The sequence below is a fragment of the Miscanthus floridulus genome, chromosome 17 (genome assembly GCF_019320115.1).
Source record: "Miscanthus floridulus cultivar M001 chromosome 17, ASM1932011v1, whole genome shotgun sequence".
NCBI lineage: Eukaryota > Viridiplantae > Streptophyta > Magnoliopsida > Poales > Poaceae > Miscanthus > Miscanthus floridulus.
In genome coordinates this window covers 95,796,584-95,813,024 of record NC_089596.1, presented here as the reverse complement: position 1 = coordinate 95,813,024, position 16,441 = coordinate 95,796,584, and the positions used below count along the sequence as shown (strand labels likewise).

The window sequence follows — 16,441 nt, the reverse complement described above, 5'->3', positions numbered from 1 at the left end:
CTATAGCTCAAGCATGCAATGATTAGCCCATCATAAAAATTTCACCATAATTGGACCACAGAAACTGCAACTATAAATTACTAGAAAAACATAGATATAAAGCTATAGCAAAAACTTTGTACTAAAGCATACTGTATCATATTTTTACTATGTATATCTACTCATGTGAAGTCCTACAAAATTAGATTTTATTTTTTTATGATTAATTTACTATGATTTTCAAAGATTCAGTCAAAATAAAGATAAAAGAAAACGAGAAGAACCACCCAGAGAAACAGCCATGTGGTCATGTGTCTGTATTTGGAAGACGAGGGAGGAGTTGTGTCCGGCTTCATAGTTGAGGGAGAAAAAACTAACTTTTGCTGAGAAAGGAAAAATAAACTTTTTCTGTAACCAAACATGCTCCAAATTCCCACAGGCTACAGCCAGTCCAGCCCAGTTGGGCAGGCTGAAACAGAGGTGGGCCAAGAAGGGTCTTCATTCTCGCTCCATAACGAGGGAAACAAAACATATGCACGGCTATCAGTCAGTAGCCTCCGCAAACGGCATACTCGCGACACCGGTTGAGGACTTGAGGGTGACATCACTTCCTCCAATGAAAGGAAGATCAACAAATGTCACCTGTCAAGAGTCAAGACAGACAAGTTCCACCTGTGGTAACAGAAAGCAGAGTCCACTTTATACGTAGCAGGAACATAGCACCAAAATTACAGGTTCCTGATGTACAAATGTGTATCTTCAAGTACACAAACGGTTATAGAATATAGAATAGCTCATACCACAGCCCACAGGATAAATAGAGACAACTGGATCATAAATAAATTGAGCCTCAACTTGGCATTGAGACTCGAAAGGATGGATATCTTGATTGTTTCATACTATGAGGTTACATATATACATGGAACTCCCAGAGAAGAAGGGCAATAGTTACCTTCTTAACAATGATCAAGCTAGTCAAGAAGATCAAATGTTTTCCAGAACACTGGTTACGCTACATGCAAAATATACGTGATGGAATAGTTTCATTTCTGGATCATTCATACAATAGCAACATCAAATGGGAACAATGCAACCTTGGCAGCAATACCAGGCCACCAAGATGCCTAAAATTGCTCCGGCAAAGACCTGTGATGGAGTATGTCCTAACAACTCCTTGAGTTTTCTTTCACTAATCGGATGGCCTTCAAACAGGTCCTCAACGATCTTATTGAGTACCTGTGTGATCATAATGCACATATTAGTAAATGAGTAAAGGTACATACAACAGGCACACATCTAGTCTAGTCTAGTAACAATGAAATTCAAGGAGCAAAACTTCAAAGCACACAGCGGGTAGCATCCAGGAAAAGCACCACATCATAACCTATCATGTTGTGCTTGATTGATGTGATTCGAGCATGCCCCAAGGCCCAAGAGATAGTCAAGATTACTCTAAACATAGTTAAAGGGCGTACCCGGTGCAGAGAGCTCCCGCTCTGTGCGGGGTCTGGGGAAGGGTGTTTAGTGGCAAGCCTTACCCTCGCCTGTGCAATGCGAGGAGACCGCGACTCGAACCCGGGACCTTCCGGTCACAGGCGGTAAGACTCTACCGCTTGCACCAGGCTCGCCCTTCACTCTAAACATAGTTCAGATGTCAAAATACAATAAGTGTTATGAAATGCCTACACAGCAAGTGCTGCTAGGTTGATGACCATCGCAATGTCTTATATTGAATATCATCGACAAAAGGAGTCTCAGCAAATATAGCTGAGAACAGGAATGCCTTTTTTTTTCTATGTAGGCTCATCGGGCATTCAGACCACAGGGCGTGATGCACCAGGCAAACTGCCAAATGACAACGCTTTGATATATGGTCAACAAAACCCTGTGAGCAGAACAACACAGCACTCCAGGTTTAAGGGGCACTGTAATGGATCTAAGCTACCAAGATGAAGTTCTAAACTTCCTGTGACAAAGCCAACAACACCATGTTTAATGATGAATATTAAGCTATTACTACATATAGTGGCATCACAGTTATCACCCCCCAACAAGTAAACCACAGTGGATAGAAGACAAAAAAAAAGGTACGAGCCTAGACAAGACAACAGTATCACAGTAACTCAGATGAGATACAGATCCAGAAATGGAGACTACTAAAATCCAAGCCACATTGACCAGCCAATCACACAAAAATCCACACCATTCTCTTAGATTTAACTGTTTGTTTCAGGATTATGATGTCCAGCCAATCACACAAAAATCTACATCTTGAACATGATATCCTACCAACTAACTGTCGCTTAGCAGAGTATCGAGTATCGCAATGATAGAAAACAATCGTAGCCATCACGTTCTGATTTAATCGTAGCCATATGAGAATAACATCATGCTCAGGGTTTCCCTCGGACTGCAAAACTAGCTCAACGAAATCAAGATTTCCCAAATGAATAGCATAATGCCACCAAAACATTGCAAGATATACTGTACAAAAAGGAAGCAAGCGAACCATGAGCTCACCTCGGCCTGCATTCCGGCGTGGCGCCTGACGCCCGTGGCATCGTACATAACAATTAGAGTAAAACCGAGACAAACGGGGAAGAGCGCGTCGCTGACGCCATGGCAGAGCGCGACGGATGCGGTGAGCGCGGTGCACAGCGCGGTGTGCGAGGACGGCATCCCGCCGGAGCTGAAGAGCATCCGCAGGTCCCACCGCCGCTCGACGACGGAGGTGAGCAGGGCCTTGGCGGCCTGCGCCACGGCCCACGCCACCAGCCCCGACACAAAGGTCGGGTTGGCCGCCAGCGCCAGCAGGTACGGGCTCTCCCGCGCCTTGGTCACCGCCGCCGCCGTGGTGCTCATGAGCAGCGTCCCTATCCCGGTCCCACCCGTGGCCGTGGCCGCGGCCGCGAGGTCGGGGAGCTCCCCTCCCGCGCGGCCGCCCCGCAGCGCGGTGGAGAGGAGCCGGGCGAGCGACGGCGGCGACGACGACGACGGCGCGGCGGCATCGGCGGCGGGGCCGTGGGCGGAGGAGGCTAGGGTATGGACGGCGCCGCGGGGGCGGCGGCACGGGGGCTTGCTGTTGCTGAGGGGCCTGGAGGCCTGGTCGAGGAGGCTCGGGAGGAGTGCCCTAGCGAAGCGGTTGGAGCTGAGCACCTCCATTGCTTCTGCTCCGCATCGCCGCGCGGAGGTCGGAGGAGTGGTGTGGCCGTGGCGATTAGGCTTGGGTTAATACCGACACGTCCATGTACAGGAATACCCCTGCGCTTTTCCAGTATTCACGGCGCGTGTCGTCGCTGGAGGGGCTGGTTGCCCAGGGGTGTTTTCGGTAGCACGAAGCGGCGAGGGGACGAGGGGGCGAGGGGTTTCCGGCATATTACGGCGAAGATTCTGGGGTGGTCGCCGTCGGCCCGTCGCGGGGAAGCTGAGAAACGGACATAGGCTACGTACCTTCATGAAATGTGTGGTGGTACTGTGATGTGAATGAATAATGAAAAGAAGGGGAAAAAATTTCCTTCATGAAAAATGAACGTGATTTTTTTGGGGGTTTATGGAAATGCTGCCACATGATGGGTTCCACACCAGCATATGCTGCTGCTGTATGCCCAGTACTTCGTTCGCCTTGATTTTTTTTTCGTTCTAGTTTCCAACAAAATTCTTCTAGATGTCCCGTACTCCCGTCTGTTTCACTGAAATTTGACTTATACTGATTTGTTGTGAGAGAAAAACGATGTGCTCCAAGCCTCCAATTCGTTGTTGGATGTCACTGATGGAGGATAATCAGACCGTCAAGCTGTCAATATCCACTTCCAAGTTCAAAACAAAAGGTTTGGCAAAAAACCAAAAAAAAAAGTTCCAATCACAAAAAGAAATTGCTGTCGGTCTACCACGATTTAGGAGCACGCAGGCAAGCAGCAGAGTAGCAGAGCTTCTCAATGTTTACTTATCTGCAAAAACGGAAGATCCTGTTGAAGGTGGAAGATTCCAAGCTCACAGAAGAGTTCAATGCAGAATATGAAGTGCTAGTTGAAGGAATTTTAGAAGCAACGTGAAAAGTTGCAGGAAGCCTGGTTTATGTAGCTGTTGCCCTTTGCTTAATCTTATTTCTGTTTGGGCGTGTGGCGCTTTGTTTTGTCATGGAACTTTTGTGTAAGCCATGGGGTAGTGCTAAGGGGGCTGGCGGCGGGCCATGCCTCTCCCTATTTAACTCTTATCATGAGTGCGGTTATACCTTCTTAAATTTAATTAGATTTGTAGAAAAAATATTAACAATATTTTTATCTCTAGATAAGTTTATTATAAAAATAGATTCAATGATCTATATAATGATACTAATTATGTCTTATAGATATTAGTATTTTTTATATATTTGGTTAAAGTTGAATACATTTGACTTCTCGGAAAACTATAAAGACAGTTAAAAAGAGACAGGGATTACATTTCATCATATTTTACTTATTACTTAACGTGCACTTAACTAAGTGCAGTGAATGCACCTTAAAAAATCTAAACAGATGGGCTATACTCACTTCGTATATATCAAACCTTTTTTACTAGCCTCTTTATGCATAATTTCTAGCTCCGACACTACCGGCATCCGTGTGTGTACCGGTTTTTTTTTTCTGTTTTTCTCTTGTTTTGTTGCTGCCGCTGACAGTTTTAGCTTTCTATGAAAGCTGGGTTTTACCTCTATCAAAAAAAAAAAAAAAAAGTAGCCGAGCTTCTGTTTCCGTTTCTCTTCAGCGAAGGTGTAACGTAACAGCAGAACAAGCCACCTCCTGCTCCCAATTCTCCACTCCCGGAAGGCCGAAACCCCCAAAACCCTCCTCGCCGCCCGGCGGCCGTCGCGCCCAAGCGCAACCGCGGAAGAAGGATGTCGCTGTCGAAGCCGGTCTCGGCGCGCCGCCTCACGCCGGCGCTCTTCCCGCTCGCGCACGCGGACGCCGCCTCGGCCGCGGCCTCCCGCCGGGAGCTCCGCAAGGACACGTTCGTCGCCACGCCGCCGACCCCCGCGCCCTCCCCGCGGGCCGTGCGCCTCGCGGAGCCACTCCCCACGCTGGCGCCGTCCCGCCTCGCGTTCCACAACCGGATCCTCGCGCTCCTCTCTGGGCCCCAGGCCGACCTCCCCGAGGCGGCGCTCCTCACCCGCCACGCGCTCCACTCCAACTGCCGCCCTTCGTCCTGCACCTGCGCCGCCGTCCTCGCCGCGCTCCTCCGCGCGCGCCGCCTCGAGGACTTCTTTGCGCTGCACCGCTTCGCGCTCCAGGCCGCCGTCCCGCCCACCGCCGCCACGCACGTGCTCTACCTCTCCGCGCTCGCCGCGCGCCACCTCGACGACGACGCTCTCCACCACCTCCGCATCCTCGCCCGCCCCGGATCCCCCGTGCCGCCCTCCCCGACGGCCTACCGCGTCGTCGTCGAGTGTCTTGTCGACCACGGCCGGCTCGCGGATGCCGTCGAGCTCAAGGATGAGATGCTTGACTCTGGATTCGTCGGGCCGGATCCCAAGGTCTACAGAATCCTCATGGCTGGGTTCTTGGGTGCTGGGGATGGCGCCAAAGCCATGGAGCTGTACCAAGAACTCAAGGACAAGGTTGGGGGCGAGCCAGTTCTTGATGGCATTGTGTATGGGACTCTCATGAAAGCGTACTTTCTTATGGGAATGGAGGAGAAGGCTATGGAGTGTTACAAAGAGGTGCTCGGTGTTGAATTGGCGGTGAGGTTTGGGGCCGAGAGCTACAATGAGGTGGTTGATGCGCTTGGGCAGAATGGGAGGTTGGAGGATGCACTTAAGCTGTTCAACAGAATGCTTGGGGAGCATGACCCTCCACTGCGGATTGCAGTTGATCTGAGAAGCTTCAGGGTGATGGTTGATGCATGTTGTGCTGCTGGGAGATTTGAAGATGCAATTGCAGTGTTCAGAAGAATGGGAGAATGGAAGCTGGTGCCTGATGTGGCATCCTATAATAATTTGATTCGGCACCTGCAGATTAACCAGTTGATAGATAAGGTGGAGGTGCTCTACAGTGAGATGTGTGAGAGTGGTGTTGGTGCGGATGAGGAGACATATTTACTGCTCATGGAAGCATGCTTCAGTGTCGACCGCATCGATGATGGTATCTCTTACTTTGACAAAATGAACAATTTGGAGCTGAAGCCTGATGCAACTGCATATCATAAACTTGTTGATGGCCTGGTGGGTTTCAGTATGGTCGACAAGGCTCAGGACTACTTCGATCAGATGAAGGAGAAGGGAGTTAGCCCGAACATCTCAACCTACGAGACATTGCTGAAGGCATATATTTCTGCTGACCGGTTAGATGATGCAGTCAAGGTTGCAAAAGGTATTCTTTTGGATGAGAAGGTTGTGTTCAGCGATGGAATGAGGGAGCTCTTGGAAGGAGCATTACGTGGAGATGGGAGGGAAAATGACATCGCCAAGTTATATGAGGATGTGGAGAGGGAAAAGGCTGAAGCAGAAGCCCGGGCTGCAGAAGAGAAGGCGAGGGCAGAGGCTCTTGCCAGGGAAGAGAGGGAGAGAAGGAGGGCAGAGATTGCTGCTAAGGATGAAGCCGCAGCTAAAGCCAGTGCCGCTGCCATTGAAGCTATCCTAGCCCATAAAAGGAAGACTGAGAATGAAGGAGCGCCTGCTCCTGATGCAAACACCCTGGATGGTGGCTTTCTCAGTAAGCTAGGCCTTAAATCAGCTGGAGAAGGGACACTTCAAGGCAATCCAACAGAAAGTGGAGACGATGAAGAAGGGGAACTTCAAGGTAATCCGGCAGAAAGAAATGGGGACAATGTGCCCTATCTGTGATGACCACAAGAAGTTATGTCCACAATTTGTTCATCACACTCAAGTCATAAGCTATAGCTTGTCAGTTTATATATCAATATCAATATAATGAGCGCGATTAGTGATTTCGCGACGCCAAAGATTATCTTTGGGTAAAATTAGCTTGCTTCTGGCTGAGCATTGTGTTACTGCACTGGATGCATACAAACATTTATAGAATTTTGATGCGTAATTATTGGAGGCCATTTTCTATTTGTTCAGCATCAAAACAACTGTCTGTGTTTGCTACCAGCAGCGTGTAAATGACAAGAATTGTAGTTGCAAAATCTATTCTTAGCAACAACATTGCAAGCTACCGAAGAAAGCAGAAAGTGAGATCCAGCCATTCTTTTGCTATCTCAACAGTTGACACGAAAATCAACCTCATCATATTTCATTGTGTAAAAATGTTGACCTTGCATAGCATCAATACAATCCATTCATATATTGATGAAAAACAAGGAAATATTTGGTAAATCCAAAGCTTTGTCGCCGATAATGCGACTAGAAGGCAGAGCCGAAAAATGCGTCTGCGTTTGGGGTTGCTCTGAATCAGCCCGGGCAGCTTGATATTGTTCTGGTAAACATACAGTTCCAAGGTTCCATCATCCCGAAAAATTTTTGCTCCACATCCTCGATGGTTTAGTGGTCCTACAGACTCTTCGTCGACAAGAACAGCAATTACCTTCTCTTTCCCCTCTCCAGCATCAGGAATCTGCAATGGAATGACCAAAGTGCTATCAGCCAGGCTGATACTTGTTTACCCACTGGCATGGCAAAATGAAAAGAGAAGTCAACCTCAAACATTGCTTCTGTCAAAATGTCCTCCATTATAGACCGCAGTCCTCGGGCTCCTGTTTCTTTCACGACTGCTTTCTTTGCTATCATCCGCAAAGCATTATCAGTGAAATGAAGCTTGACCTTATGGAGGAAACATAAACATAAATAAGTTTATTGGTTATAAATTATCATTTAAAGTTAAAGATTTTTTTTGCCAAAGCTTGCAGTTATTTCATTTGCCGAAATGAAACATAGACTGACATCATTCATTTTGAATAGCTTCTTGTATTGCTTTCCTATTGCGTTTTTGGGCTCCCTGAGCACCTGCAAAAAGAACTGGCTATAATTTTGAGGTGGTGGTAATATTTAAGAAGGTAATTTAAGAAAGATTGCTTTAATTATAAAATTAAAAGAAATTTACTACTTGAACCAATTGCTCTTCACTAAGATTGGTCAGGCCAACTGTTATTGGCAACCTTCCAATGAATTCTGGGATCAAGCTGTAGGCAATAAGATCATCATTTTCAACCTAAGTGGGAAACCATTCGGAAAGACCTCTGTTGTCAATGCAGAATCAAACAAAAAAATGTCTAAAATCATGCCAAGTGCTGAAGCAATTGAACCTACAGTGTCAATAGAGCAAGATTCCTGAAGAGCAGTTGTCCAGCTGCAGTTCCGCAGTTCATGACATATTGGTATGCCAAATCCAACAGGGTAATGTTGATGTCTTGTACAGTACAAAAGTACTTTGAGAAGCATATAAATTCTAGGTGAAGAAGGATAATTCCTAAAGGTGCATAAATTCATATAATTATTAACTGTATAACCTTTCTGAGACTATCTTTTCCAAGCCAAAGAAGGCACCTCCACAAATGAAAAGTATGTTTCGTGTATCGACCTGCAAAACAAACATGCAACTTACAGCACAGACCAATTCCATATTGGCACAGAACTACTAGATGTAAAGGCACATTTTGTTTGCTCTGACTGAGCATAAGTTTGTCCAACCAATTACCTCAACATAACCCTGGGGTATATTATCTTGACTTCTTTTTCTTGGCACGCTGATGACCTAATAAACACAAGAAACAGTTCAGAAAGCAAAATATAGTCAATATAGAAAGACATGACATGAAACTTGAAGTTGAGAAAGCAAAGTATGGTCAACTACTGTGTTTACATACTGTCTACGTTAGTTAACCATGTGCAGTTTCTCAAATATTGTTTTCTTCTAAAGAGGGAGTGTGACTACTGCATGCAAAATATGAATATACAATGTGGCCGAGAAAATTACTAGATGCACTTACTGTTCCTTCAAATATTTTTAGCAACGCTTGCTGCACACCCTCTCCAGATACATCCCTTCGATCCTCATGGCAGTCAGCCTGAAAGTAGCAATAAATATGATTACTGTAGGTGAAATTAACTTCATTACATGTTGAGGTAATATTAAGATCAGAGCTAATTTGTCCAATAACCTTCTTTGCAAGCTTATCAACTTCGTCAATGTACACAATTCCATGCTCTGCAGCTTCAATGTTGAAGTCAGCAGCCTAAGAGGTAGCACATGTTAACTAAAAGATAAAAAAGATCTCCAAGTCCTTTAAGAAATCACAAGCTAATATTTGATGACTATTTCAAACTAGAATTGTGAACATTGACTCAACAAGTTCCCTTGAAGTTTGACAGACAATCAAATGGAACATTGAAGACATAGCGGAAATAACTTGAAAGATTTTTTTTTTTTTGAGGGAGTGGGGGGGAAGAAGGGGGTTCCCACCTGAGAAAGCAACTTAAATATTCTGGTGAAGGAACTTTCTGATCTGACCTTAAATAGACTATAACATTCCTTAAAAATGGTAGACTATGCAACAGTTGTAGCTGATGGTCGTACCAAACAGTAGCAATACTACAGTAAATCATCAAAGAATGGTACATTGATACATACCGCTAGAAGTTTGTAGATTACAGATTCCACATCTTCACCAGAATATCCAGCCTGAAAAAGCAGTCTATTTGTCACATCAGGAAGAAGAAGGTAGCAAGAACAATCAGCTGGGTTCTTTGCCTATCTCTTATATAAATGGCAGCAAAAATCGCATGAAAGATCAATGGGGCTAAGTATATCAAGGAAAAATCCAAAACATGTGTGATGGCAGCCAAGATTACCTGTGTAATTGCTGTTGCATCAGCAATCACGAATGGCACATTCACATACCGAGCTAACGTTTTCGCTAACAATGTTTTACCTGTCCTATACAGAAAAAGCAAAGCCATCAGCACAAAACATTACCATTGTCCAGCCATAGATTACATGTCCACAAACAATACCTGACCCTGTCGGCCCAATCAGAAGGATGTTACTCTTTTCAAGCTCAATGTCATCATCGCAGCTCGTAGCGACACCACCACGCGCCAAGCTTTTCGCGGAACTTTCATCACAAGTCAGGGGATGTAATCCGGTGTTAGAATCACGACACAGTCTTGAAAAGCCGAATTCAGTTACCAGAACCTCACCATTTATTTGATGATTCGTTGTATATCCTCTTGTAGTGATTGTGCACAGCAACAGAGAGCACCTGCACGGCCAAGTTCCCTGCTAAGTCGATGGATCACATAGGTTGATAGGTACAAGCTGAAATTCCGTGGAAACCCCAAAATTATCTGACTTGTTAGTGCATACAAGCAGTAACGCGACAAAACCCATTGATACCAATACACGAGCAGATACTGAGGCCACAGAAACAGAGCCATAGGCAGAGCGACGAGAAGGGGGCGGCAGGTGTGGAGAGTGTGATTGGTAACCTTCTTGGCCTTGTCCTGGTCGACGACGAACTCGTCCAAGCCCCTGCGGATCTCCTTGGGCGTCGGGAAGCGAGGCCACGACGGGGACGCCCCAGCGGAGTGGGAGTAGGGCGCGGCCGCCGCCAAGGCGAAGGCGCGGGCGCGGGACGCGAGGAGGCGGCGAGCTGCGGAGAACATGTGGCCCGAGGTCGTCGCGGCTGGGACCAGCCGCCAGACGGAACGGCGGCGGTGTATTCCCCGATCAGCCGCCGCGGGCTCCGACTGACCGCCTCAATTTACGTCTTCAATTACACCCAGTTCGGTTCAATTGTTCAAACCGGCCGTAGCTTTGTTCCGGGGTTCTTTCGGGGAGGCTTTTACCTGTATATCCTAAAAAAAATGTCACACTCCTGTATCCCTCAAAAGTTAGTCATCACCTACATGTTCTTACTCGAACTTTTCTTTTCCCTCACGCCATTCCGTCGGCATTCTGTTAGGTTTTGGCCGTTTAGCGGCTCTGACATATGGGACCGGGCTAGAAAAATATCCTCCTTGCCCTCTTGGTCACTGACATACTGGTGGTTCTCGAGGCTTCCGCGCGGCATGAACTCGTAGACGAGGAGGCGCTCCTCGTCCTCGCAGCAGTAGCCCAGGAGGCGGACGAGGTGCGGGTGGCGGAACTGGCCCAGGAAGATGACCTCGGCGAGGCACTCGCGGTGGCCCTGGAAGCCCGCGGCGTTGAGCTGCTTGACGGCGACGGGCTAGGCGTCGAGGCCCGGGCGCATGCCGGCGTCCACGAAGCCCTTGTACACGGCGCCGAAGCCGCCCTCGCCCAGCAGGAAGCTGCTGGAGAAGTCGTGCGTCACGCCGCGGAGCTCGCCGAGGCCGAACGAGTGCAGCTGCAGCGGGCCCGCCATCTCCCCTCCGCCGCCGCCCTGCTGCTGCTGCTGCTTCACGCTGCCGTCCTTGTCGCCATGGTGGTGGTGGCGGCCGACGACGCCGGGCTGTTGGCCAGCGACGAGAGCCGCCGGAAGGACGCCAGCCGCCGCGAGAGCTCCGACTGCTGCGGCCGGCACCGCGCCAGCCCGTCCGGGGCCACCGCCGCGTCCTCCCCCGCGCAGCACTTGGTGGCCGACGCCAGCACCGGCCTCCACGGCTTCGGCATCATAGTCGTGCGTGTGTGAGCTAGCTAAACAGCTGTGCCGCGCCGGAAGTAGCTAGCGTGCGTGCGTGTGAGCAGGTGGAGGGAATGAGCTCAGGTACGTACGGGAGTGGATGGATGCCGATGGAGGATATTTTCGATAACATTCGTAGACATACCACACTTTTTTTACATTGGTAGTTTGATCCTTTCATTTGGAGAAATTGGATCCTTTCATAGGCCGAGAGTAGTGTCTTTTTCTTTTATTTTCTGGTTTCTAACTTCCTGGTATTAGTAAACTGTTTTAGCTTTAATTGGTGACAGGTGCATGCCTTTCTTTGTTCTCATTCTGCCGCCGCCGCTGTCACCGATCGATCGGCAGGCAGGCAGGCCGCGAGTTTAGTACAGCTACAGCATCGATGCCGCCGGTCTACTGCGGAGCGACGTCGTCCGATCGCCACCCGCCACTGCTGCGGCCGAGCCGAGAGTCAGCTGTCGTGGCCATATACGTGATGAATTAAATTGTAGGCACCACAGTGCAGAAAGATGGCAAAATAATGAACTAGCCAAAGTAATGTAAGGAGAATGGTACGCCTATTTCTTGTAAAAAGATGAAGAGAGGAGAAAATTTACCAAGGTTGACACAATACCTCAATGCCAGTTCTCCCACGAAGGACTCGTTCTTTGTCAATCCCCCAGGAAAGGCATTCTGTGTTTCTTCTACCTTCGCGATCCGTAAAAAATATATCCTGGTTCTCTTTTGCAATTTCCATGATCCACTTTGGGAGAGAGATTAACACATCACCAGATCCAGTCTCTCCAGACCCATGAAATGACAATACAACCTTAATAGATGTTTGTAAAAAAACACTAATTAGCCAATATAAGCAGGCCTGGTGAAAAAGGAGAAACAGGAAAGTTTTACCAAACTTTTTTTAAAAAGGATATTAATTATTTTACAACATTACACAATGCTTTTGATAGAAAATAATCATATAAACTCAGAAAGTCTAGTTCTTTTACTTCATAGAAATTGGAGGTCATAATTCTTATTACATTCGAAGAATCAAAGTCCCTTATGTTTGCATAGTTTGTAAGAATCTGTCCTCTATAGTTTGTATTTAGTAATTAGTGTCTAATTATGGACTAATTAGGTTCGAAAGTTTCGTCTCGCAATTTCTCACCCAACTGTGCAATTAGTTTTGTTTTTCGTCTACATTTATTACTCCATGTATGTGCCGTAAAATTCGATGTGACACTTTGGGGTGAAAAATTTTGGAATCTAAACAGAGCCTTAGTTCAGCGCGTACACTCTCTGGGTCAACTAACTGGCAGTGACTATTAATAATGCCCATCTGCAGTAAACCGTAATGGCACAGGGGAAACGAAAAAGTTCAGACGCCCATACAAGCCCAAGGGCAACTGAGTCATTTTCCAGAGCCGTTACCCACCGTTAGGAGCAAATGCCGACGGAATGGCGTGAGGGAAAAGAAAAGTTCGAGCGAGGGCATGTAGGTGACGACCAACTTTTGAGGGGTACGCAGGAGTGTGGCATCTTTTTTAAGGATACACAGGTAAAAGCCTCTCTTTCGGGGGATTCGGCAACGAAGGGCTTCCAGCTTTTGTGCGCAGCAAGCTTAACAGAATCGTCTCGTGCAGTCGTGCGGGCGGATTCTCCGGCTAGCCGGAGGATACTGCCGCAGTGCCGCCCGCGCTGGCTAAAACGAATATACAGCTTCAAGCTAAAAGACAGCAGCTTGCCTCATCCGTCATCCGCATTTGTTGCTTGGGTGTAAAACACGGCAGTCAAAACAACTTGGCACCACAGCATCACATACACGCGCACAGCAAAAACTAAGACCAAGTCACCAAGGGCATCAATAATAACATCAAAAGGTTGTACCCCAGAATTAAACCATGATGTAGCAGATTATTGTATCTCACCAAGTCGGTTTCACCGAGATGCACGCGTGCATTCCACACAGCACCAAGAATACATCTCTAAATTCGAAAACAAAACTGGGCATCCGGTCACGAAAAATGAGTCATCAGCGAAAGGGGACTGATTTTGTTGCTCGGCGCACTCAGACATGGTATCCTGTCAAAGTAAATCCTCTCCCAACGATCTCGCCAGCGCAGAACCACGCGTACAGCTCAATACCGAAGAGTGCTGCGACACCGGCGTGCTCGACTTTCAGATCGTTTCTGTTCTTCCACAGCTGCTTCACTTGATCAAGCTCTTTCCAGAATGCTTCATAGCGACCAGGAAGGCTGAAAGGAGCATGTGTCAGTTCATAGATAGAATTGAATATAGTATTCAAAGGTGCAGCTCATGATATACACACATAGATATGAGACAATCTAGTTACATAAGTGCGATGGTTCAATCTCTTCTCCTAGCTGTTTCATTTGCAGTGATGAAACTATTTAATTTTATAGGTTTAGAGCACAAAGTATCAAGGGTTTATAAACCTCCACAGGTCTTTACAGAATGGACATTTCTTCTTTAATCACGTATCATAGTTCAATGACAAAAAACTACCGTCAAATATTGTAGTCCGTAGCTAATATCATATCCAATAATTGCCTCAAATCTAGTCAAGTCAACAACTCAACACTGAAACAAGTGTCAGATTGCCTGTTATGGGATATGTGTAAACCTTATACGCTTCAACCACGCCACTAAATAGACTGGAATTCATAGCTTACATCTTCAGAGAGAACAAGGGGAAAACTTCCTTTTTACAAAGCTTGGTTTACTATACGTGTAAATATAAGATTTTTAGTTTCCAGACTATGCATGTTTTCAGGATTTGTGGTCAATCGCCACCAGGCAACTGGAGTCATTGCACATCAGCTTATGGAACTAGATTAGATACATCTGCTAATTGCTCATAACAATTAATTGCCCCAGCTTCCAGAACCATACTATCCATACTTTAAGTTTTGTAAAGAGCATACATCAACCAGACTCACTTTCTCACAAAGACAATTTTCCTGTATCCATCCACTTTCTTCACAACAATGTAGTTTATTCAATCAACTGATCAAACAGACACTTTACGATATCATAACTACACTCAGGTTATATTGCTCTATACATCCCCAGGGTTTCATGAGTGCCCTTTCGAATATTGAGGTGCTATCTATATCTATCTCCCAAATTCTCAGCTCAAACTTTGAACTAGATGTATAAGTCAAACATGGAACACCAAGTCTATATTTAATAAATCAACTGTTGAAATATTAGTAGAGTCTAAAACCCGAAGGCTTTATCAGTAGAGAACTCCTGTGGTCAAACCAGCCAACCACATCACTATGGCCACGAATTGAGCTAAATTTCACAGCCCAGCACAACAGTACAGGTATGGCCAATAACGGCAAGTATTCGTCAAGCACATCGGTAAAAGAAGTATTGCATTGAGATCACGGAGTACAGCGCACACGATCTGCCACAGGATTCTCGGATTGGGAAGAGAGGAGATCGATTGCACGAACCTGGCGAGGCGGGTGTACAAGAGCTGCTTGGAGAGCTCCTGGCACTTCTCGATGGTGGGCGGCTCCACGACGTACTTCTTGTTCTTCTCCACGAGGAACCGCTGGTACTCGCACCCGTGCCGCGCCACGAACCGCGTCGCCTCGCACGCCTTGGCCTGCAGCTGCGCCAGCCTCGACGCCAGCGCCATGGATCTGCTCCGGCCGCGAAACCTGCGGCGATGACCACAAAGATCAGGGGAATCATAACAGCGAGGTGAGATCGCGGGAGGAAACCCAGCGGGAGTTAATCGCTGTTGAGGGTGGTGTTTACCTAGGGAGATCCGAGAGGAAGAGGCGATCCGAGATGGCGGCGGCGGCGGCGCGACTTGGTTCGTCCCCTCACACACAGCCTTGTATTCCCTTTTGCCAGGCAATACCAGTATACCAATACCACAGTAGCCAGGTAGAGTATGCTAGGTTATGTGGAGGATTGAAATCTACTTATTAAATTAGGTTATTTGTCTTTAAACTTGACATTCCACTGTTTTCAAAGTTCACATATAAATTTATCTTAAATTCATAAAGTGGGGGATGAAAATTAATTCTATAGATCGTCATTCTATATTTCTATTTTACAACTCATGATCCGCTCTTGAACTCACTCTCCTATGATAGAAATGCAACACATAAGTATCTCTCTCGTATAGCCAATAATAATAATATACAACAACAAAGCCTTTAAGTCCCAAACAAGTTGTGTAGTCTAGAGTTGAAACCTAGCAGAAGCAATCAAGATTCAGGCATGTGAATAACTATCTTTCAAGCACTCATATCTAAGACTAAATCTTTAGGTATATTTCATCCTTTCAAGTCTTCTTTTATTGCCTCTATTCAAGTCAACTTCGGTCTTTCTCTGCCTCTTTTCATGTTACTATCCTGACTTAGGATTCCACTACGCACCGGTGCTTCTGGAGGTCTCCGTTGGACATGTCCAAACCATCTCAACCGATGTTGGACAAGCTTTTCTTCAATTGGTGCTACCCCTAATCTATCACGTATATCATCGTTCCGAACTCGATCCCTTCTTGTATGACCGTAAATCCAATGCAACATACACATTTCCACAACACTTATCTGTTGAACATATTGTCTTTTCGTAGGTCAACATTCTGCACCATACAACATAGCAGGTATAATCGTCGTCCTATAAAACTTGCCTTTTAGCTTCTGTGGTACTCTTTTGTCACATAGGACACCAGATGCTTGCCGCCACTTCATCCACCCTGCTTTGATTCTATGGCTAACATCTTCATCAATATCCCCGTCTCTCTATAGCATTGATCCTAAATATCGAAAGGTATCCTTCCTAGTCACTATTTAACTTTCCAAACTAATATCTTTCTCCTCCCGAGTAGTAGTGCCGAAGTCACATCTCATATACTCAG

The 16,441-nt window shown here is 46.5% G+C and overlaps 3 protein-coding genes across 5 annotated transcripts; 1 reads left to right on the top strand and 2 right to left on the bottom strand.

Annotated features, from left to right (window-relative positions):
• Positions 1–793: 793 nt before the first annotated feature.
• Positions 794–3,189, bottom strand: LOC136517213 (uncharacterized). The gene is made up of 2 exons (XM_066510743.1): positions 2,500–3,189; positions 794–1,215 (listed from the first exon to the last, which is right to left on the bottom strand). Exons 1-2 carry the CDS (start codon positions 3,139–3,141, stop codon positions 1,054–1,056), a joined length of 804 nt encoding a protein of 267 aa, XP_066366840.1. The 5' UTR covers positions 3,142–3,189; the 3' UTR covers positions 794–1,053.
• Positions 3,190–4,555: 1,366 nt separating this feature from the next.
• Positions 4,556–7,159, top strand: LOC136514855 (pentatricopeptide repeat-containing protein At3g49240, mitochondrial-like). The gene has a single exon (XM_066508560.1). It carries the CDS (start codon positions 4,853–4,855, stop codon positions 6,794–6,796), a length of 1,944 nt encoding a protein of 647 aa, XP_066364657.1. The 5' UTR covers positions 4,556–4,852; the 3' UTR covers positions 6,797–7,159.
• Positions 7,160–7,180: 21 nt separating this feature from the next.
• On the bottom strand, positions 7,181–15,465 carry LOC136514856 (CLP protease regulatory subunit CLPX1, mitochondrial-like). 3 transcript variants are annotated; one of them, XM_066508563.1, is made up of 15 exons: positions 15,328–15,465; positions 15,018–15,227; positions 13,662–13,790; positions 9,926–10,026; positions 9,764–9,843; positions 9,543–9,593; positions 9,073–9,147; positions 8,902–8,979; positions 8,610–8,666; positions 8,422–8,492; positions 8,222–8,321; positions 8,019–8,123; positions 7,856–7,918; positions 7,613–7,735; positions 7,181–7,529 (listed from the first exon to the last, which is right to left on the bottom strand). In XM_066508563.1, the coding sequence occupies exons 2-15, from the start codon at positions 15,203–15,205 to the stop codon at positions 7,209–7,211; spliced, it is 1,542 nt and encodes a 513-aa protein (XP_066364660.1). In that variant the 5' UTR covers positions 15,206–15,227; positions 15,328–15,465; the 3' UTR covers positions 7,181–7,208. The 3 variants fall into 3 exon arrangements, with proteins under 3 accessions (XP_066364660.1, XP_066364658.1, XP_066364659.1); XM_066508561.1 differs by lacking the exons at positions 13,662–13,790; positions 15,018–15,227; positions 15,328–15,465 and adding exons at positions 10,112–10,173; positions 10,400–11,664; XM_066508562.1 differs by lacking the exons at positions 13,662–13,790; positions 15,018–15,227; positions 15,328–15,465 and adding exons at positions 10,112–10,173; positions 10,400–11,664 and having other exon boundaries at positions 7,445–7,529; positions 7,620–7,735.
• Between the last annotated feature and the right edge of the window lie 976 nt (positions 15,466–16,441).